The sequence below is a fragment of the Mrakia frigida genome, assembly GCF_051309035.1.
Source record: "Mrakia frigida strain ATCC 22029 unplaced genomic scaffold BDY24scaffold_13, whole genome shotgun sequence".
NCBI lineage: Eukaryota > Fungi > Basidiomycota > Tremellomycetes > Cystofilobasidiales > Mrakiaceae > Mrakia > Mrakia frigida.
The window spans coordinates 277,266-297,843 of record NW_027481268.1 but is presented as its reverse complement, the minus strand read 5'-3'; the positions used below and the strand labels follow the sequence as shown (position 1 = coordinate 297,843).

The following is a 20,578-nucleotide window of genomic DNA, read 5'->3' as shown; positions in this document are numbered from 1 at the left end:
TGTTGACCTCGAGTCGGGTGAGCAAGAGCGGGGAGGACGATAGGTTCCAGACCTCCTGTAGCCCGTGAGAGGGACTCGAGGCGAAGGCCAAGGAGGTCAAGGAGCCGACGTTTCCTTTGAGAGCGGCGAAGACGCGATCCACGACGACATCAAAACGAACGGTCCTGGAAGGTCCCTTCTCCAAGGATCGTGCGAGTTTCTTCCCTCCGTCCTGCCCCCCGAGGTAGATAACTCCCCAAAGGAGTGGATCGGAGAGGAAAATCTTCCTCCATCGACGAGAGACGGCCACGAGGCGAAAAGACGGGGATCAGGAAAGGGAGAAAGAGCCGATCGCCAGCTGAGGGAGGAGACGAACCTTGTCGAAGGCTTCTGAGTGCGTTGTCGTAGTCTTGAGAGCGGAGTAATCCGAGTGCTTTACGATAGGACTCGACCCAGGGAAGTTGAGGGATCATGGCTTCGGGGAAGGAAGGAGGGGGCGGAGGCGAAGGAAGAAGGAAGGGAGGGTTGTCGAGCTCGAGGTTGAGGAGGAGATGAAGGTGATGGGAGAAAGAGCTCGCTCTTTTGGGACTACGGTGAGCTGCGTCTGATGGTGGGAGTGTTGGAAAGGTGAAGAGCTTCCTGTTGTATGTATTTCTGGGGATTGTGGCGGTCGGGAGGGAAGAAAGAAGGAGAGCTCGAAAAGCAGAAGCTCAACTCCTTCCCTTTCGTCTTCTCCCTCCCAACGGCTTCTCCCTCTTCCCACAAACTTCTCAAGCACGCTTCTTCGACCTCGTACGTACACTCTAGAGCTCTGTTAACCTCACGAGCGAAGCGCTGACTCTTCAACCTCTTTTGTTCTCCTTCAGCAGCTCTTTCCCTTTTTAAACCTCACGGACCTCCCTTCCTCCTTTCCGCCCTCCTCCCTCGCTTTTTCTACCAAACATGGTCGTCACTGCTACCACCTCCGCTCCCGTCAACATCGCTTGCATCAAGGTACGAATCCCTTCGTTTCTTCGCAACGAGCTCGAGCTGAGCTTCTTCTGAGCTCGAGCTCTCTCCTCCTCCCTTCCCCATCGTCCCACTTTCTTCCTGAGCTTCGATCTCTCCTCAGGCTCGCCTCTTCCTTCCGCGTTCTGACTTGTCTTTTCTCTTTCTTTCTCGATTCCTACAGTACTGGGGAAAGCGAGACACCAAGCTCATCCTTCCTACCAACTCGTCCCTCTCGGTCACTCTCGACCAGGATCACCTTCGATCTACGACCTCCTCCGCGACGGACGCGACGTTCGAGAAGGACCGTCTTTGGTTGAACGCTGAGGAGGAACTCATCAAGGAGGGAGGACGATTGGATGTTTGCATCAAGGAGATGAAGAAGCTTAGGGCTCAGGAGGAGGAGAAGGACTCTTCGTTGGAGAAGGTGAGCTTTCAAACCTCGAAGGAAGGGAAGGTCGAGCTCGACGACGAGCAGCTTCAACCTCCCTTCGTTCTGACCTCCCGTCCTCTTCTCTTCACCTTTTGCTAGCTCTCCACCTTCAAAGTCCACATCGCCTCTTACAACAACTTCCCCACCGCCGCTGGTCTCGCCTCCTCCGCCTCTGGACTGGCCGCGCTGGTCTCCTCCCTCGCCTCCCTCTACTCCCTCCCCACCAACCCTTCCCAACTTTCCCTCATCGCCCGTCAAGGATCCGGTTCCGCCTGTCGATCCCTCTTCGGTGGTTTCGTCGCTTGGGAACAAGGCTCCCTCCCTACCGGTCTCGACTCCTACGCCGTCGAAATCGCTCCTCGATCCCACTGGCCCACCCTTCACGCCCTCATCTGCGTCGTCTCGGACGTCAAGAAGACCACCGCTTCTACCGCTGGAATGCAACTCACCGTCGAGACCTCGGCTCTCTTGCAGGATCGAATCCAGAACGTCGTTCCCAAGAGGATGGAGGCCATCATCGAAGCCATCAAGAGCAAGGACTTTGATTCCTTCGCTCAGATCACCATGAAGGATTCCAACCAGTTCCACGCCGTCTGCCTCGACACCTTCCCCCCTATCTTCTACCTCAACGACGTCTCCAAAGCCATCATCGCCGTCGTCACCGAACTCAACCGAGTCTCGCTCGAAGCTGGAGGGCCTTACCTCGCCGCCTACACGTTCGACGCGGGACCGAACGCGGTCATCTACGCGGAGGAGGCCAACATGAGCGAGATCATCTCGCTCGTGCAGAGGTTCTTCCCTGTGGGACAGGCGTTCGAGGATCCGTTCGGGTTGGGGGAGAAGGCGAGCGCGGAGGGAGGAGCTGGGTTGAGGACTGGATTCAGGGAGGGAGTGAGCGGAGGGGTTTGGGCGAAGGGGAGCGTGAGCAGGTTGATTCATACGAGGATTGGGGATGGACCTAGGGTGCTGGGGGAGGAGGAGAGCTTGTTGAACAAGGAGGGACTGCCTAAGAAGGTGAAGGCTTAGACGCGAGGGAGAGTTGGGTTTAAATTAGAGGAGACTAGACTGGGAGATCTTGGGCTCTGTTTTTCTTTTAGGTTTGGTTTGTGCTTTCACTATTAGGTTCCTGCTTCTCGATCCCGAAAAGAAAACAAAAGAAAAAACAGAGACGCGACGAGCCTCGATTTCGAACTCCGCCGCCACCTTCACCTCTTCGACGCTTCGACTCCTCTCCCTCCAAACACCCATCACCCTTCCGCCAATCGGTTCAACTTTGTTCGTTCATTCTCCCTCTCTCCCTACTCAGACCGTTCCTCTCACTAACCACCATCCACCCCACCTTCGCTCTTCCTTCCATCCATCGATTCTTCCTTATCGCTGCCTCTTCGACAACATCTCCCTCTCTCCTTCCAGATCACCCGACCCACCTCTCCTCCCACCCACCACTCGTTCGTTCCTTTCCTCCCTCTCTCTTCTATCGTTCCTCACTCCCAGCTCACCACTCTTCTCTACAGAAACCTCTCTCTCTCTCCCTCTCTTCGCCATGGTTCGCTCAAAGTTCAAAGACGAACACCCCTTCGGTCAGTCCTCTCATCCTTCCACCTCCTCCTCTCCACTTCGCTGCTTCAAGCTCACTCCTCCTTCTCCTCCCTCTTCTTTTTGATTCCGCGTTCCTACAGAGAAGCGACAAGCTGAAGCTCAGAGGATTCGTGCCAAATACTCGGATAGGTGAGTCGCTACAAGAAGGAGAGTGGGGAGAAGGGAGTGGTGAGCTGACGACTGCGGTGTTTCTCTTGATTGCATCTCTCTTCTTACAGAATCCCTGGTGAGTGTTTGGGTGTCTAGGAGCTTAAAGTAGAGGGTGCAGGGAGGGATGAGCAGGTTCGAAGTGGAAGGAGACAAGAGAGGAGGGGCTGAGGCCGGACGGAACGAGAGGGAAACGAGAGAGAGCTGATCGTGCGCTTTGTTTTGTTTTGTTTTCGGTTCATCAAGTGATCTGCGAGAAGGGAGATAAGACCGGTCAGTCACCACTTTCCTATGCCTCGATGTTGAGCTGGTGGGAGGGAGGAATGGGAGGAATGAAGGGAGGAAGCGAGCTCGAACTCGAACGGTGCTGACGAGGTCGTCCCTTCCCTCTTCTCCACTTCCAGATATTCCTACCATCGACAAGAAGTGAGCTTTTCCCTTGCTGCGTTATGTGTGGCGGTGAGAGCAGAGCTGACTCCCTCTCGTGTTGCTCTCTTGCGTGCTCAGGAAATATCTCGTCCCATCTGTTCGTTCCTTCCCTTCCTTTCAGCTTCGACCCTTCCGACCTTCGGTCTCGCACCCAACTCAACGCTGACTCGCTTGTCGTTTTGGTTCTTGTAGGATCTCACCGTCGGCCAGTTCGTCTACGTCATCAGGAAACGAATCAAGCTGCCCGCTGAGAAGGCCATCTTCATCTTCGTCGACGAGGTTCGTTCGCCTCGATCTCCCTTCCTTTCTCTTCGAGCTCAACCGCTCACTCAAAGCTGACTGTTTCCCTTTCTCTTGATGGTCTGATCAGGTCCTCCCACCAACGGCAGCCCTCATGAGTGCCATCTACGAGGAGCACAAGGACGAGGACGGATTCCTTTACGTTCGTCCAGCTCGCTCTCCCTTCCCTCTCCTCTTCCGTCCTTCCCGCTTCGCACAAATTGACCTCGACTTCTGCTTGCTTCGTCCGCGTGCAAACAGATCACCTACTCGGGAGAGAACGTCTTCGGATCGCTGGAGGAGCTCGCTTAAACCCCCGACTCGACTCGACTCCGTTCTCCTTCTTCACGCTCTAGCTTCGCCTCTCGCTTCCCATCTCATTTACGTACCTACCGCTTACCCCCAGCTCTCGCACCTTCTCATTATACACACAGAACACACCACACTCAATCTTTCGTTTCGTTCCGTTTGCTGCCCTTCATGATCTTCCCTTCGTTTCGTTTCGCTCTCGCCTCTTTTTCGGGTCGACTTGATTATTTTTGCTTTGGTTTCTTTTTGACGACGATGACTTCTTTCTTTGCTTCCGTTGTTTTGGCGTGGCGGGGTTTGGAGGGAGCAAGAGGGAGGAGGGGAGGGGGAGAGAGAGGAGAGACGGAGAGATAAGAGGGCGGACGGGTGGGCTGAGTGGGTTTGAAGATGAGAGAAAGAGACAGGGTGGAGGAGAGAAAGAGATCGAGAAAAAGAGAATGAGAAGGATTGAGAGCGTGGCTACCGGGCAGAGGGAGCAAGAGGGATGGAAAGCCAAGGGGAAGGAAAGGAAACAGCTCGACGCGTCGAGACCGAATAGTCGCTTTCCTTGGGCTCGCTTGTTGATCTCGGTTCTCCAGCAAGAAACACGATCGAAGTGTGTCTTTCTTGAGGGTGGTAGACTTCTCGAAAAAATCGAAGAAAGTCATCATCAAAAACATCAAAAGACGACGACGACGACACAACGAGCAAACTCTGAGTTCTCCCTCCTCGGCCAGCCTGATGCGGCCGAGGAAAGATCAAGGTGAAAAAATAACGGCGAACGCTTTTCAGCCGGGTATGTCTTGGAATGGAGTTTGGGTGAAGAAGGGAACTCACGAGGTTTCTTCGACGCGTCCAAGACGAGCACGAACGAAGACGCGACTTGAGCTCGAGCTTCACCAGGAAGGCTCGAAGCAGTACTTCTTGTGGATCTTCCATCGAAGCCTCTGATGTTCTAGATTCGACAAGTTGAGAAGGAGGGAGAGGAGGTCAGCTATGAGAGGAAAGAGGAAGCAGAAAGGGAGCCGAGGACGCGACGGACCCTTTGAGCAGTACCTGACAGTCTTGCACTGAGTGGGGAAGAGCAGAGGAGATGTCAGAAGCGTCGAAGGTATAATAGTGTCGTGCTGATAGAGAGACTCACCCTCGAACAGACCAGCATCTCCTCGACAGTCCCAGAGCAAGGCGATCTCGCAACGACGTCGACGGGCAGACCATTCGTTGCCGACTTGACGTCGCACACCCACCAGACGTTTTCGTACATACTAAAGAATCCGTCTTCGTTCTTGGACATCCTTAAACCTCCGGTCTTGATGACTTCGAGGATCTTTCCTCGCCCAATCATCACGCTGAGCTTGATCTCATCGGCTCCCTCGACCTGGAAACTCGAAAGCCTCATCCCTTCGAAACGAGCGAGATGTGGACGAAGGAGGTCGACGATGTCGCTGGGTATTCGTACGAAGGTTAAGGAGGAGGGAATATCATTCTGGTAAGGTTGCAGATGGGAGAAGTATGCCTCGGAGGATTGTGCCAGCAGAAGAAGGGCAGAGGCGAGGGATGCGTTGGCCTTGAATCCTGGCTGGAAGGTTAAAAAAGAGCGCAACAGAACGGGCCGTCAGTCAAGCAAGCTCAAAGAACGATGAAGAGATTCCTACTGACCTTTCCGAGACCGATCTGGACGAGAGAAGCCAGCCTGCGAAGCTGGACGCCGAAGGAGGCGACGAGGGTGTCGGGGTGTTCTCGTCCCAATCGAGGGAGGTATTCTCCCATGCCAATGTGAGCGAGGTAGCTCGAGAGGCGGGAAGAGTAGAAACCACTAAGGTCGAAGGGAGTTTCGATGTAGGTTCTGAATAAAGAGGGAAGGTACTGGGAGGCGAATTCGAGCTTGAAGGAGGGGAGAGATGACAAGAGAGATGAGCGCTTGAGGAGGAGGAGCGCATGGAAGGATGGGGTTCTCACCCAGAAGCAGACATCTTGCTCCCATCCACCCCCCATCTTGAAGGACAGGAAACAAGAGGAAGCCCAGTGAGCATTTTGAAGGAGAGAAGAAGGGAGAGAGGAAGGAAGGGAGAGGGAGACTGACCGTTTCGGCAGCTCTCTGAACCTGCTTCTGAGAAGGCAAGTTGGAATGATGACCGTCGGGAGCTGAGGTGATTCCGATGATCTCTGCGAGGTCCTTGGGGGTGAAGGACATGTCGACGAAACAGGAGGGATGGTGGAAGTCGGAGGAGAGAAGGAGGGAAGCTTCGAATCTCGAGCTCGCACGGGAAGAAGTCGGTTTTGCCTCCTCAACCTCAACTCCCTTTTAAACCTCGTCTTTGTCTATGTCGGTCTTCTGGAAACCGGGAACAGCAGCTCCAGGTCAGTACACTCCCTCGTGTTGAGCGAGCTCTGACTGACCTCTGATCGTTCCTTCGTCGTCTCGCAGGAAGCACCGTCGATCGAGAGACGGAAGCTGAAGGAACGCTCGTTCAGTCTGCTCCCAACAAGTATGCGAGTTTGGGTCTTCAGGGTCAGAGGCAGAGTCTGCCTATTTTTAAGCATCGTAAGTAGTTTTACTCTCAGATCTGTTCGTGGGAAGCAGTCTTGGGGAAAAAGACGAATGTTGAGCTCGAGCTGACCTCCTCCTCCTCCTTCCTTCCCTCCCTTTCTTCGCTGCCTCACTCAGGCGACCATCTCCTTTACGCCGTCGAGAAGTACCCTGTAGTGATTGTCGTGGGTCAGACTGGATGTGGAAAGACGACTCGTACGTTCAGATCTTCCTCGTCCCTGTCTACAGGGCTCCGAGAACGAGCTCAACATTCGAGCTGAGCTCACCTCGTTCCTTCCTCCCCTCTTCCGTCTTTCCTCTCGCAGAGCTCCCTCAGTATCTTCACGAAGCTGGATGGTCGGCTGATGGTCGAGTAGTAGGATGTACTCAACCTCGAAGAGTAGCTGCGACGAGCGTAGCAACTCGTGTGGCCGAAGAGATGGGCAGCGTTCTGGGAGACGAGGTCAGTTCAGCTCCTCTCTCTTCTTTCTCGTCCCTCCGTTGGAGCTGACTGAACGCGACGCTTCTCACCTTCAGGTTGGATACACGATCAGGTTCGAAGACAAGTCATCGCCGAGCACGAAGATCAAGTACCTTACCGACGGAATGCTCTTTAGAGAAACGATGCTGGATCCTTTGCTGCAGAAGTACAGCGTGATCATGGTTCGTCCTCTCTCCTCGTCTGCTCTGTATACCCTGAACTGACTCAGCTTCTAACTTTTCTTATAGATCGATGAAGCTCACGAGCGAGGAGCTTACACGGATCTGTTACTGGGAATCCTCAAGAAGTGAGTCGACCTTCCCTTCCCCTCCTGTTCCTCTCGCCGTCCCTTCGCTCGATCTGACTCCTATTGCCGTATCGCTTCCTCATCAGGATTCGCCGGAAGCGTCCAGAGCTTCGAATCATCATCTCTTCCGCAACCATCGATGCGTGGGTCTCGCTTTTGCTCTTTGAATCCAACACCCTTCGAAACTGACGCGTCCTCGAATTCCACTTCTCTCTCGCAGCGAGGATTTCCGCGAGTACTTCAACTCAAACGTCGATGGAGAGGGAAAGGAGGCCGAGGAGAGTGTCAGTGAGTGTCTTTCTCGCTCTCTCTTACCGTGCCGTCTCAAGCCTGACCCTCGTCTTTCGCTCGAACGCGTCTTTCATTCTCTAGTCATCAGTCTGGAAGGTCGTATGTACCCTGTCGAGGTCGCCTACCTGTCGGAACCATCATCGGACTACGTTGAAGCTGCCGTTCAGGCTGTTTTCGATATCCACGCGAAGGTTCGATCTTCTCTTCGACGCGTCTCTCTTTCACTCACTTCGAGCTAACCCAACGTTCCTTCTCGCTCCTCAGGAACCTGCAGGAGACATCCTCGTGTTTTTGACTGGACGAGAAGAGATCGACAGCTGTATCCAGGAGATCGCAGAGCGGATACCAACGTTCGTCCACCTACCTCCTTTCTTGAACAAGGAAACGACAAAGCAGAACTGACCCTCTCGCTTTTATTCGTTTTCCTCTAGAATGCCGAAAGGGATGCCTGGACTTCTACCACTTCCTTTACACTCAGGTCTCACCGCCGAGGAACAAGCAGAGATCTTCGAACCGCCGCCGAGGGACACGAGGAAGGTCATCGTCTCGACGAACATCGCTGAGGCCTCAGTTACTATCGAGGGAATAAAGTTCGTTGTCGATTGTGGATTTGTCAAGGTATGGTATCTTATTCGTACCTCTCTCGGACACTCTCGCCTCGAGCCCATCTCCTGACGCGACCCTCTTCTCTCGACCCTCTCCTCCTCTTCCTCTCCAGCTCCGAACCTTCAACCCTCACACCGGAACCGATCTCCTCTCCGTCGTCCCGTGCTCCCTCGCTTCTCTCAACCAACGAGCAGGACGAGCGGGTCGAACCTCTCCAGGCAAAACCTTCCGACTCTTCCCTTCCTCTGTCCTCCCCACCCTCCCTCGGTCAACCGTTCCAGAGATCTGTAGATCCGACATCTCCCTCTTCGTCCTCCAACTCAAAGCTCTCGGAATCGAGAACGTCATTCGAGGCTTCGACTTTATGACTCCTCCGCCCAGCGATATGATGATGAGGGCCTTGGAGTTTTTGTACAGTTTGAAGGCGCTGGACGAGGCGGCGAAGTTGACGAGACCGTTGGGGATGTGGATGGCTGAGATGCCGGTGGAGCCGATGATGGCTGCTATTGTGAGTTAACGCTTGAGATCGCCCGTCAAAGGAGGGAAGAAAGCAGGGTTCAGCAGAGTTGCAAGACGAATGAGATCGCTGACTCGTTTCGCTTCAACCACCCAGCTTCTCAACTCTCATGAGTTCCGATGCGGAGAGGAGGTTCTCACCATCGCCGCCATGACGTCCGTTCAGGTGAGTTGATCGTTCTTCGATTGCTTGACCGGCGCTGTTTCGGACGAAACGAACGTTAACTCTCGACGCGTCTTTCATTTTTTTCGGGCTCGAACAGAACGTCTTCATCACTGGAGATGGCCAAGCTGGAGCTCTCGCAGAGTTGGAGAAGAGGAAGTTCACCGCCGAGGAAGGAGTGAGTCGACCTTTGTCGGGTGCCCTCGATTCGTCGGAACCAACGCTGATCCCTTTCTCTCTTCCCCAGGATCATCTCACGCTCTTGAATGGTAAGCCCCTATCTTCGCTCTCTTCTCTTCTTTACCTTTCTGACCATCTTCGATCCTCTTCATTCCTCAGTCTACAACGGCTTCACCAAATACGGTTCCTCCTCGTCGAAATGGTGCTCGATTCATCGACTCAACTTCAAGGCCCTCTCTCGAGCAGTCTCGATTCGACAGCAACTGAAAAAGTACCTACTTCGCTTTGGGAAACAGCCTGTTCGGATAGAGAGCTGCGAGGGAGATCAAGAGCGGTTGAGGAGGTGCCTCGGTGAGTTTTGTCCATTCGTCTTTTCTTCCGCCTCAAGAGATCGAGCTGATCACGACCTCTCGACTTTGTTTCTTCTCGTCGCTCAGTCACTGGATACTTTAAGAACGCTGCTCGCTGGGTTGAGGGAGAAGGGACGTACAGGAGCGTGAGAGAAAACGCCGTGAGTCCAGCTCTTCGACCTCTTCTCGACGCGTCCGATCGCTGACCGTTTCCCCTCTTCTCATCGTCGACAAAACAGGTCCTCCACGTCCACCCTTCCTCCGTCCTCTTCACTCGCAAACCTTCGACAGGCTGGGTCATCTACCACGAGGTCGTTCAGACCACGAAGAGCTTCATGCGGGATCTCACGGTCGTCGAGAAGGACTGGTTGGGCGAACTAGCGTGAGCCTTCCTCCCCTTGCTTATCGTCTCCGAAAAAAAAAAAACGACGGCCTGATCACTGACTGTATTCTTTTGTGCTCCTCTATCGGTGATCTCGCAGACCGGACTACTACGAGATCAAGCAGAAGAAGCGGATCTGAGCTCGTCGCGACGAGAGGGAGGAAAGAAGAGGAGAGGACGATCTTGTCTGTTTGCAGCTACTATCTTGTACAACCCAAGAGATAAGCGTTCGATCATTTATGAACTTTACGACCCACTGTTTCGTCTCGGTTTGCGAGTAGGGGAAGAAAGGAGAAGATCGATGAGAGCTGAGCGTCGCAGCTTCGGCCCTCCCTCAATCTTTTTGCAGGAACTTTACACAGAGGAAGAGATTCAACAGATCAGCAGTCGCATCTAAATTGATCCAAAACTTCTCAAGCCAGATTCAAGCGAGCATCGGCAGAGAAAGAAGCAGCGTCGAGGCGAAGGTCAACCTCGAATCCGGTGAGCTTTCGACCTCCTCCTTCCCCTTTCTCGCCCCAACACCATCTCACCCGAACGACCTTTTCAACTCAATCCACGCATCCAAAGCCATCTTAGTTATCGCTTCAACCCTATCTCTCCCCTCCAACCACCCAGGATGCCCGTCAAGTCGAAATCCAAGGCTGCCTCCTCACGAGCTCCCGCCGCCAAACCTCCTCCTGCTGCAGCTCCTCCAGCACCAACGAAGCATGAATCAGAAGCATCGGGCTCGTCAGAGCCTCCCCATATACTCGATACACCTCAGGGAGAAATCGTGCGTTGTCCTTCCTCCTGGCTGTCTCGCTCACCTTCCTCGCGTTCGTCGAAGCTCACCTCTCCCTTCCTTCCTTCCTCTCCTCCTTCTTGATGCTTTGGTTCGATGCGACCAGGCTCTCTTCCGAGCTCTTACTCGTCATCGACCTGTGGGACCTGACAAGCACTTCAAGATGGTCGGATTGCTCAACGTCGTCAACAAGTCTCTCGTCAACATCGAGGGAGCAGGAGGAGGACCCGAGGGAGGAGTGACGAGCGATGAGATCTGGGACAAGCTGGGGAAGATGTTTGATCTTGGGAAGCTGGACATGCTGGTGAGTTGAGTCTCTCATTTGAGAAGGAGCTCAAGGAGTGGCTTGGGTTGGACGGGCTTGGTACTTGAAGAGAGAAGGAGGAGAGAAGGTCAAGCTCTAGTGGTTGAGCGAGCGTCGGAGGAAGGGAGGAGAACTAGACGTCGCTCAACCTTCAGAAGCTACTGGGACGGCCGCTTAGAAGCACTGCACCCAGTCAGTGACCTCTCAGCTTCATCTTGGAGCTCTTCTCTCATTCCTGGGTCGCTGAGGATTGTCGGACCCTCGCGTCTTCCCTTCCCTCCTCCGTCCTCAATCTCCCTCCGACTCCTGCACGCTACCAACTCTCAAACTCAACCTCTTTGCCTTCATACTCCCACAGAACTCCCCCGCCTCACCCTCTCAAGACTCTCCCTCCGTCACCTCCTTCAACCTCCCTTACTCCCCGTCCTTCAACAACATCGTCGGCGGACGAGGTCTTCACGGCCCCAACTCCATCTTCCCACCTTCCAACTCTCCGAAAGCAGGAACAGCAGAAGTATTCAAGGACGATGCAAGTGACAGCACACTGTCCCAGCAGGACGAGGACGAGGAGGCTCCCGTTGAGGAAGAAGAGCCCGAAGACGCAGAGGAGGAGGAAGAAGAAGAAGAGGAGGAGGCTCCGAAGCCAAAGAAGAGAAGGAAGAGTAACAGATGATAATTACAGTGAAGCCGTAATGCTGTCTTTTTCGTCATTGAAGAGAGGGGAAGGAAGAGCACAGAGGAAGCGAGGAGAGACGCGTCGAGGAGGGGCGTCTTCGCTCGACTGCTCGACTTCTCGCCCGATCTGAAAGCTGGTAACCACAGATCCTGGTCTCTTAGTAGTCCCCCTGCTATGAAGCTCGACCTTACTTCGCGCTTGATGATATCTCCTCAACAGAGAACACCCAAGCGCAGCGCAGAGAAAGGGGACCGAGCTCACCTCCTCCTTCCTTCCCTCCTTCCTTCTGAAGCCAACAAACTCTCCCTCCCCCCTCCCTCCAGCCCGCCATGGCTCCACCTCCGCCTCCGCTCCGTTCTCGTCAATCCACTGGCTCTCGTACAAAAGAATCCCGAGCTTTCGTCTCCCTCTTCAAAGCGTTCAGCCTCTCCCCTCCCTGCAAGCATCTCAGCGACCTCAGTTCCGGACGAGCTTTCGCTGATGTTTTGGCTTTAGTGTGAGCTCTCCCGCTTCCCTCTCACCACGTATGCCATCTGAAGCTCCTACTGATCCTTTCGTTCCCTCATCTCGAAACCTACAGAGACGGCGAGGCCTTCGCTCTCAAGAAACTCCCAGCTCGACAAGCTCCTCCCTCCTCTTCGTCGTCGTCTTCGTCTGGAGATTGGGTTTCTCAGTTCAACACACTCAAGACTCTACATCGCTTACTCGTCAAGTACGCTATGGAGGTTCTTCCTCAGCCTCAAGCCAAATTCGAGACCCCTGATCTGCACAAGATCGCAAAGGGACAGGACGAGGTCGAGATTCTTGCTTTCTGTAGGATCGTGGTTGCTGTCTGGTCAGTCGAGCACCTCAACTTGCGTATGGAATATATCGAGGAAGAGGCAGAGATGATGGAAGCGGTGCTGCTCGGTGGTGAATGAGCTTGAGGCGAGCTGGGACGGTCGCGGAGGGGGAGGGAAGGAAGCGAAGTCGGATGAGCTGGTCGACGAAAGGAATGCTCCTAGAAGGACCCTGTCATGGACGGTCTGAACTTTCTGGTGGAGATACGTGAGGAGGAGATAATAGACTCCCAGCCTCTAGCAGAGCTTCGGGCAATCTCCGAGGCTAGAATCGTGTCGAGCTCAGCTCGACAAACAGCTCGTCTCTCCTGCTTTCGTCCCGTTGCTCGTTGCTGACCACCTTTCTCGACTTTCTTTCCTTTCATCAGTGTCCAAGCTACTCCTGGGAACGTCGTTATCATCGAGAAGATCCAGACTTTGGAGGAGGACAGCCAGCAAGCGTTGATGATCGCTCTCGGACCCGTTCGTCTCAACCTCGTCTCGTTCGCTCTTCAACAGCTCATAACTGACTCACTCCGTCTTCACGCCATTAAGTTCCTCCCCAAAGCATCCTCGGACCTCCCTAGTCCGTCACGATCCTTCCCTCCTTCGCCAGTCCTCGACAACCACGACCGGAACTCTTTTGCTCCTGGAGAACGAGAACGGATGCTCGACGATAAGGCTACTCTCGAGACTGCCTACAACACTCTGATAGAAGAGCATACTAGCCTGAGAGCTCAGTTCGTGAGTCATACGTCGATCGTGTACTGAATTGATGGCAGGAAAGCGACGGAGGGCTGATCACGTCTCTCTCCTTTCCGTTTGATCACGTTGGACGACTCGTAGGACGATGCTAGCACGGAACTCGAGAAGGCTCGAACGGAACTGAAGGATGCTGGGAGCGGGAATGTTGATTCGGTCTTGAGGCATGAAGTTGAACGACTCAAGGACGAACTGTGAGCGCTCTCTTCTTCTCGTCCGTCTTCTCTCGTCTCGATCCCTCCCTTGACGTTGCTTCGTCACTTCCCCTTCTTCAGTCGCAAGAGCGAAGATAACCTCGGAGAGACGGAGATGGCTTTGGAGAAGCAGAACGGGAACCTGGAGAGCATGACTAGACGAGTGAGTTTGAGCGACCTTCGTTTCTGTTTCCCTCGTCGAAACAACCGCTGACGTTTCCTCATTTATATTTTGATCATCACCCTGATAGATAGACGAGCTGAACGCTAATGCATCGGAAGCCACCAAGCTCCGAGATCAACTAGACGAGTTCGTCCTTCCCTTCTGGTTCCTCGTCGCGTCTCGAATCGAGGTTTGACTGACCTGGTCCCGCCTGCAGATATCGACACGCTGCTGATCGACTGCAGAAGAGTGAGAACGCCAACAAGAAGCTCAACAAGAAGCTCGAGGAGTCTGCTGATTTTCGGCGACAGATCAAGGTGCCTTTCTCGCGTTGTTTTGCTGTGGTCGATGCGCTTCGTCGAGCTGACTTCCTCTTCATCGGTCTTCAGGCTTTGGAGGACGAGAACGCCAACCTGGTGGATAAGAACGCTTCTCTGGAGGAGGATTATCGGAAGGTGAGCAGCCGTCGGCGTTACGGTAGAATTTCTTGGGGTCGCTCAGTCGAGCTGATATTTCCTCTTCCTCTCTGATTTCGCTCAGGTCTCGTCGCTGAAACGTGAGTCGTCCCACATCGCCGAAACAAGGATATCTAATTGACCCTCTTCTTCTTTGGCAACAGCTCTCGCCGATAGCTACAAGACTCAACTCTCGGATCTCGAGCTTCGTGAACGAGCGAAGTCGAAGGAGAACACCGGTTCGCCTTGCCGTCCCCTTCGTCCCTTCTTCGTTCCTCCCGCTGAGTCTCCTTCCTACCCGCTTGCCTCCTCTAGAGCTCAAGTTTGAACTCGATCGGGTTCGATCCCAACTTCATTCCGCCGAGGTCGAGCTTGCGAACAATCGAGAGGAGATCGGACTCAACCAAGAACGCGTACGAGAGCTTGAGTTAGTCTCTCCTTCCCGTCCCTCCAGATCGAGGACGACTACCAATGGAGATTCGGCAGAACCTGGGATGCTGCTTGAGGATGGTCATGAAGGAGACGATGAACTTCTGGGTTCGATGGGAGGAGAGTTGGACGACGCGATGCAAGGGACGACCAAGACTGAGTGAGTCCGTTTCTTCTTGCTTTTTTTCCGAGACTGAACGAGCTAAGATTGACCGAACGTTCCTCCCGACTTCTTTCGTCTTAGTCTCAAGCTCCAAGTCCGTCGCCTACAACGTGAACTCGATGCTGCTCGAAACAACAAAGCCGATGGATCTCGAGTGCTCGTGCTGGAGAATCTTCTCGACGACGCCAAGAAGATGAAGGAACGTTACGAGCAAGACTACCTCGGAGCTCACAAGGCCAACCTCGGACTTCAAGCTCAGCTGGAGGCAATCCGAAGTGGGAAGGCTCTCGGAGACGGGTGAGTCGACTCTTCCTCCCTTTTTCATTCGATCTGCGACCTGCGAGACGCTGACGCGTTTTCCATCTCTTCGACAGGCCTGAAGCTACCATCGCTCTTCGGCAACGACTCAACGAGACCGTCGATGAACTGGATCAGGTTAAGATGAAGCTCGCCGAGCTGGAGGTTCGTTTCTTCCGCGCTCCTTCTGTTTGACGCGTCGACATTCGATCTGACCTTTCCTTCCTTCCGTTTCTTTTAGGTCAAGCACTCATCGATATCTGAGGAGCTTACTATCGCCAAGTCTGGTCGTGGGTCGATTGCTCTTATCGACGTTCTCCTCCCTCATCCTGACCTCCGCACCTCTCTCTTCGTTTTCTCGACTTCCAGTCACTCTCTGCAACAAAGATCAGATCGAGATCCTCCACTCTCTTCGGGAATCGGTTAACGAAGACAAGGCTACCATTCTCCAGGAAGCCAGCCAGCTGAAGGCCAAGCTTGCGGACTTGACGCAGAAGAACAGGATGCAGATCGATCAGATCAACGGGTGAGTCTCGTCGTTCCCCCCTTCTTCCTACTCCCAAGTCGCGAACTGACCTTTACCCTTGGGTTTCTATCGGATCCAGACTACTCATGGACAAGGTCGGAATGCAGACGAAGGACATCGGTCATCGTGAGAAGCTGATTGAGAGGGAGAAGGCTTTCGGGTTCGTCTCTTTCTCTTCTTCCTCGTTTCTCCCTTTGTACCTCGATCCCCCTTGCTCGAAGCTGACTCCCGCTTTCTTCGCCTCGTTTCCCCAGCGATCTACGAGTGTCGCTCGCCGGTCGAGACCTTCCGGAGGACGTCAAGGCTCGACTACTCGACCTCCAAGACGAGAAGTTCGCAGCTGAGGGTGAGGTCAAGCTTTTGTTGAGCAAGCTCAAGACTGCCGAGGATCATGTCCAAAAGGCTAAAAAGGTGATATCTCTCTTCTACGACTTCTTTCAAGCAGAAGAGAGAGAGCTGACCTTTCCCTCTTTCGATTTCGCAGTTCATTCGAGAGCAGGACGGAGTCATCAAGGATCAACGAAAGAAGGCTACCGCCGCTCTGGGAGACAACTTCGCCGAGGCTCAGCAAAGCTACGAGGCTCAGATCACTGCTCTCAACCAGGAGATCGCTCGTCTGAAGGTGAGTTTGAGCCAGTCAGCGACGCCTTTTTGTTTCGCGAAGCTGACCCGTCCTTCTTCCCCTCTTCTTCTCCGCAAGTCCAAGCAGCGAGAAATCGAGAAACGTTACCGGATCGATTACGAGCTCATGGCGTCGACTGTTCACGACATGGGGATGAAGATCAACCGAGGCCATCTTGGGGGCGGTGGGAAGCAGGACCTGCAGCCTTCGAGTTGGCTCGCTCAACAGAGGAAGCAGGTAAGTTCTTCCTCCATCCCCTTTCCCTCTTTGAGGCACTGTCGAAAGCACTAGCTGACTGATCTTCGTTTCTGACCTTCTTCTGTTAACAGCTTGGAGGAGGATTGCGTCGGTGATGAGCTTCCTTTCGTTCGAGCTCAAGTTTCGTTATACCCCCTTCTCTCCCTTCTCTACCCTCACTCCTCTGTCATACACCCTCTCTCTGCTCAGCTACATCTCGCACCTCCACTCTCTACTATATTTCCACCTCTCTATTCCGTTCCCTACATCTCTTAGGATCCTTGATGACTTCACGACTTCGCCACCTCTCGCTCCTCCCGTTCTTCCTCTTCCTTCTCTCTTCCACGTTGCGCCTTCGAGAAATCTTCTGCTAAGCCTCCTGAACCTTCTTCTTTACTCCGATGCTGGTCTTCTTCTCGAGTATACCTGCAACTTCTGACTCTTCTCCAGGCAAAACGGTCGCCGTCGTGTCCCCTCGCCTCGCTCTTCTTTCGACCTCGAGCTTTCGATTCTGCTCCGCCGGCTTCAACCTTTAGCATTACAGACCCCGTCGTCGAAACTTTAGGTTCATCGGTTGCTCCACAGGTGTCGAGACCATTCTCGTTCACAGGGTCGATTCCAGGGGACGAAGAGCATCGAGGTTTTCAAAGAGGCCAGCCCTTTCTCTTCTGTCCCCACAAACGAACGCTGACTTTCTCACCTTCCCATCTTTTCGAGGCCTTTGAACACGCGCACATATGGCCATAGCGTCGTCACGAGCAAAAGGGAGCTAGTAAGAGAGAGAGACAGGGCAAGGGATCAGAAAAGCGCGGTTCGTTCGCCCCCTTCTTTTTGCTGCCGGAGATCAAGATGTACTCGTGGTCTCTGCTTGAGCGGTTGATGAAAGGGAAGAGATCAAAGTTTCTCGCGTGCGAACAAAAGATGAGAGGGCGATCCATGAAAGAAGAGAGAACAACAATTCTTCAAGTTCACAACATCGATCTCTCTTCGCCCTCGGTCATCATCCGGTAAGGTTTCTTTGTTCAAGATCTGCTTTCATGTCTTACTCGAGGGTGGGAATGGTAATCTTGCCACGCCCCTGAATCTAAACAACAATCTAAAGGCAGGTCTCGCGTTAAAACAGAGCTCAAACGTTCGAGTAGTTTGCGAGGAGTCCGTTCGCAACAAGACGAGAGACGCGTTCGTGCGCATTTCGCTCTTTTGTACGCAGCAGGAAAGGAACAGTGGAGCACGAGCGAGGGAGAAGAAGGGAACACTGATGACGGCGAGAAAGAGGCGGCTCAGAAGTAGACTGGAGGAAGGAAACAAAGTTGGGGGGACGCTCAGGTTTTTCCCAGACACCTCGAAAGAGCCTAAGAGAGATCCTTCGGGACTGTTCGTGCCCTTTGTGCCTTTTTCTCTTGTTTGAATCTCGACTGGGTTCCTGGTTGGGAAGCAAGAGTCTTTCTTGAGTGGAAGAAGCAAAGGGCTGAACCTGAAACGGCTTGCTCGAAAGAACCCCTGCTTTCTGCTCATTTTTCGACCAGACAGAGGGGTAGAAATCTGTTCTTGGGACGTCTCCCTTTACCCGGCATGTCTTGTTTGGTCACGCAGTCGAAGGGGTACAGATGGCGGGTCGAGTGCTCGTCGTCCTCCTTCCTCCCTCCTCCACCGATCTACCAAAACCTTCGCGCCGATCAACTTTCCCTCAACCACATCCTCTCCTCTTTATAGCCTCATTCTAAAGTGAGTCTCGCTCTCCTCCTTCCTTCTTCGCTTCCGCTCCTCCCCTCCTCCACGAGAAAGTCGAGCAACCAAAGAGTCGGTGCTCAGCCCTCCTTCCTTCCCTCTCTCTTTCCCTTCTTTCTCCTCCTTCTTCCTCCTTCTTCACACCTCGTTCTCTTCATCTCACTGACGATCCCCCTCGCTTGCCCCTCCATCCTATTTTCCACCCCTTCGCTCGTCGATCTTGCCGCTCTCGCGCTCTCTCTCTCTCTCTCCGTGCCTTTTTTTCAACCTCAACCTCCGTCTCGTTCTCTCCGGTCGTTCGTCACCCATCGAAGACTACCGACCTCTAAAAACCTCACCTTCCTCACTCTCTACCCCACTCGTGAGTACATCGTCTTCTCTCAGTTTCTGCGACCCACGTTCGTGCTGTAACAACGACTCTTCCACTGACTCCTCGCCCCTCTTTCGCTCCCTCCCCCTTCTCGCTCGCCCTCTCTCGTCTTCCCTCACCATCCTCGATCCTCAAACTCATCGTCTCCACCTCTTTTCACCTTCCGTCTCCTACCTGCTCCCACGCCTACCCTACCATCTTTCTCCCTCCCCCATCCAACTTTCGCGGCTGTTTCGCAATCAACTTCTGACGATCTGCAGACAATGATCGTTCCCACCTCCATCGTCCTTTCCGTCCTCTCCCTCGTCTCGGTCGTCTCTGCCGCTCCCGCTCAGGTCCGAGGCCTCAGGAACGGAGCCAACCCTTTGTCTGTTGACGAGTCCGTCGCCTCCCGAGGAGTGAGTCTACAGTCAAAGAGAAGAGGAGGTCGGATCCTCTTCGTTGCTTTTCTGACTCCCTCTCGTCTCTCCGCACTGCTTCATATTCATCCAGCTCCGAAACGGAGCCAACCCCCTCTCCGAGGAGTCCGTAGAGTCCCGAGGAGTGAGTTTTTCCCGTTCAGGAGTGAAGAAACAACACTAGCCGACGCGTTGCGCTCCTTTGACCTCAAACTGACTCCTCCCCTTCTCTGCTTTTCGCTTTGCTTTGCTTCTACCAGCTCCGAAACGGAGCCAACCCTCTCTCTGAGGAGATCTCTTCCCGAGGAGTGAGTTCCCAATGCGTAAACGACAACCTTCGACGCGTTGCGCTCCTTTGACCTCAAACTGACTCCTCCCCTTCTCTGCTTTTCGCTTTGCTTTGCTTCTACCAGCTCCGAAACGGAGCCAACCCTCTCTCTGAGGAGATCTCTTCCCGAGGAGTGAGTTCCCAATGCGTAAACGACAACCTTCGACGCGTTGCGCTCCTCCGACCTCGAACTGACTCCTTCCCTTCTCTTCTCCCCTTCCCTTCCCATCGCTTCGCTTTTCTTCCCCCAGCTCCGAAACGGAGCCAACCCTCTCTCCGAGGAGATCTCTTCCCGAGGAGTAAGTTCTGGAGCCAGATAAAAACGCTCGTCGACGCGCTTCGACCTTCTCGAACTCGAACTGACTCTTCTCCTCCTTTCTGTCTTCCTTTCCTTCCCCTAGCTCCGAAACGGAGCCAACCCTCTCTCCGAGGAGTCCGTTGAGTCCCGAGGAGTGAGTCTCTTCATCCAGGAGCGAGAAAACGCTTCGTTGCGACCTCTTCGACCTCGAACTGACTCTTGCTTTTTATCTGCTTTGCTTTTTTTATCTTCCCAGCTCCGAAACGGAGCCAACCCCCTTTCTGAGTCCGAGATCTCTGCCTAAATCGTGAGGTCACCGCTAGAACGATGGACTTGAGCTGAAGAAGGATGCGTGCTGACTTCGTTTTTCCTCCCTCGCCTTCAGATGACTTCTTCAGTCTGGTTTCGCTGTGTGTCTTCTTCTCTCCCTGCCGATCATCGGTGAGCAGTCCTTCTCCGCTCTTCAGGCCCTGATAAAGTTATCTTATAGATCGACTGACGCGTCTTCGTTCCCTCTCCTCAGGTTCTCAAAACTCGCCTTCCACCCTTCCCCCACCCCTCTCGCTTTCTCTTACCTTACGACCTCGACGTTCATAGACTATTCCCGGCCCTTTCGTTTTTCTAACCTTCCATCTCTGTAGGCTCGATTTCTTTCGAGTCTCCTCTCACGCTCTTTACGTACCCCTTCAACGAACCCCTCCTAGTCTTCTTCTTCGCCTTCTTCTTTTCCGTTCTTGGGTTCGTGTGTCCATCTCTTCTCCTTCTTTCGCTCTCGCTTTCTTGGCCTAACCCAAACCCTGGTGTTTATTCCCCTACGCTCCTTCGTCCTTTCCTTTCGTCAGCACTCCGCTTTTCGTTCTTCTCTTTTTTTTTGCTTCGACTCGTTTGCCCGTTTTGCTGCTTCAGTTCGTTTTGCTAATTAACTTCTCACATTTACTTAGTTTGGCCGTCGTCGCTATGGAATTGTCTTGGTTGTCGAAACTGGTTCTCGAGTGAAAGGAAGACAGCAGGTAGACCGCTGTCGACGCGAAGTTTTCATTCGTGCAGCCCTCTTGATCTGCATCTTTGACCCTCGAGGT

General features: G+C 53.7%; 7 protein-coding genes across 7 annotated transcripts; 6 read left to right on the top strand and 1 right to left on the bottom strand.

Moving 5' to 3' along the window:
- Positions 1 to 675: 675 nt before the first annotated feature.
- Positions 676 to 2,894, top strand: MVD1 (diphosphomevalonate decarboxylase MVD1). Its single transcript, XM_076644081.1, has 5 exons — positions 676 to 771; positions 849 to 972; positions 1,151 to 1,393; positions 1,499 to 2,674; positions 2,813 to 2,894. Exons 2-4 carry the CDS (start codon positions 922 to 924, stop codon positions 2,423 to 2,425), a joined length of 1,221 nt encoding a protein of 406 aa, XP_076497177.1. The 5' UTR covers positions 676 to 771; positions 849 to 921; the 3' UTR covers positions 2,426 to 2,674; positions 2,813 to 2,894.
- Positions 2,583 to 4,248, top strand: ATG8 (ubiquitin-like protein ATG8). Its single transcript, XM_076644074.1, has 11 exons — positions 2,583 to 2,674; positions 2,813 to 2,847; positions 2,914 to 2,979; positions 3,079 to 3,127; positions 3,217 to 3,224; positions 3,392 to 3,418; positions 3,550 to 3,571; positions 3,653 to 3,671; positions 3,767 to 3,853; positions 3,945 to 4,016; positions 4,115 to 4,248. The coding sequence occupies exons 3-11, from the start codon at positions 2,943 to 2,945 to the stop codon at positions 4,163 to 4,165; spliced, it is 372 nt and encodes a 123-aa protein (XP_076497176.1). The 5' UTR covers positions 2,583 to 2,674; positions 2,813 to 2,847; positions 2,914 to 2,942; the 3' UTR covers positions 4,166 to 4,248.
- An 845-nt stretch (positions 4,249 to 5,093) lies between these two features.
- BDY24DRAFT_387206 (uncharacterized protein) lies at positions 5,094 to 6,400 on the bottom strand. The gene is made up of 3 exons (XM_076640204.1): positions 6,225 to 6,400; positions 5,801 to 6,136; positions 5,094 to 5,720 (listed from the first exon to the last, which is right to left on the bottom strand). Exons 1-3 carry the CDS (start codon positions 6,333 to 6,335, stop codon positions 5,238 to 5,240), a joined length of 930 nt encoding a protein of 309 aa, XP_076497175.1. The 5' UTR covers positions 6,336 to 6,400; the 3' UTR covers positions 5,094 to 5,237.
- A 39-nt stretch (positions 6,401 to 6,439) lies between these two features.
- Positions 6,440 to 10,344, top strand: BDY24DRAFT_387200 (P-loop containing nucleoside triphosphate hydrolase protein). Its single transcript, XM_076640203.1, has 19 exons — positions 6,440 to 6,502; positions 6,570 to 6,686; positions 6,810 to 6,887; positions 6,998 to 7,134; positions 7,209 to 7,334; positions 7,401 to 7,459; positions 7,546 to 7,602; positions 7,680 to 7,747; positions 7,832 to 7,941; positions 8,015 to 8,100; positions 8,182 to 8,368; positions 8,469 to 8,864; positions 8,970 to 9,038; positions 9,136 to 9,213; positions 9,283 to 9,304; positions 9,375 to 9,566; positions 9,653 to 9,726; positions 9,805 to 9,947; positions 10,048 to 10,344. The coding sequence occupies exons 1-19, from the start codon at positions 6,466 to 6,468 to the stop codon at positions 10,085 to 10,087; spliced, it is 2,076 nt and encodes a 691-aa protein (XP_076497174.1). The 5' UTR covers positions 6,440 to 6,465; the 3' UTR covers positions 10,088 to 10,344.
- Positions 10,345 to 11,725, top strand: BDY24DRAFT_387198 (chromatin modification-related protein EAF7-domain-containing protein). The gene is made up of 3 exons (XM_076640202.1): positions 10,345 to 10,722; positions 10,838 to 11,035; positions 11,394 to 11,725. The coding sequence occupies exons 1-3, from the start codon at positions 10,567 to 10,569 to the stop codon at positions 11,706 to 11,708; spliced, it is 669 nt and encodes a 222-aa protein (XP_076497173.1). The 5' UTR covers positions 10,345 to 10,566; the 3' UTR covers positions 11,709 to 11,725.
- A 253-nt stretch (positions 11,726 to 11,978) lies between these two features.
- On the top strand, positions 11,979 to 16,580 carry BDY24DRAFT_42842 (HOOK-domain-containing protein). Its single transcript, XM_076644060.1, has 21 exons — positions 11,979 to 12,207; positions 12,292 to 12,546; positions 12,919 to 13,012; positions 13,085 to 13,273; positions 13,376 to 13,485; positions 13,567 to 13,648; positions 13,737 to 13,795; positions 13,866 to 13,965; positions 14,038 to 14,103; positions 14,189 to 14,204; positions 14,268 to 14,342; positions 14,419 to 14,692; positions 14,777 to 14,992; positions 15,070 to 15,157; positions 15,234 to 15,282; positions 15,362 to 15,518; positions 15,598 to 15,678; positions 15,773 to 15,929; positions 16,003 to 16,140; positions 16,219 to 16,377; positions 16,470 to 16,580. The coding sequence occupies exons 1-21, from the start codon at positions 12,041 to 12,043 to the stop codon at positions 16,491 to 16,493; spliced, it is 2,556 nt and encodes an 851-aa protein (XP_076497172.1). The 5' UTR covers positions 11,979 to 12,040; the 3' UTR covers positions 16,494 to 16,580.
- Positions 16,581 to 18,738: 2,158 nt separating this feature from the next.
- On the top strand, positions 18,739 to 19,803 carry BDY24DRAFT_414706 (uncharacterized protein; the record flags this gene model as incomplete). Its single annotated transcript, XM_076643357.1, has 7 exons — positions 18,739 to 18,873; positions 18,968 to 19,018; positions 19,134 to 19,181; positions 19,287 to 19,334; positions 19,453 to 19,500; positions 19,603 to 19,653; positions 19,756 to 19,803. 7 exons carry the CDS (start codon positions 18,739 to 18,741, stop codon positions 19,801 to 19,803), a joined length of 429 nt encoding a protein of 142 aa, XP_076497171.1.
- Between the last annotated feature and the right edge of the window lie 775 nt (positions 19,804 to 20,578).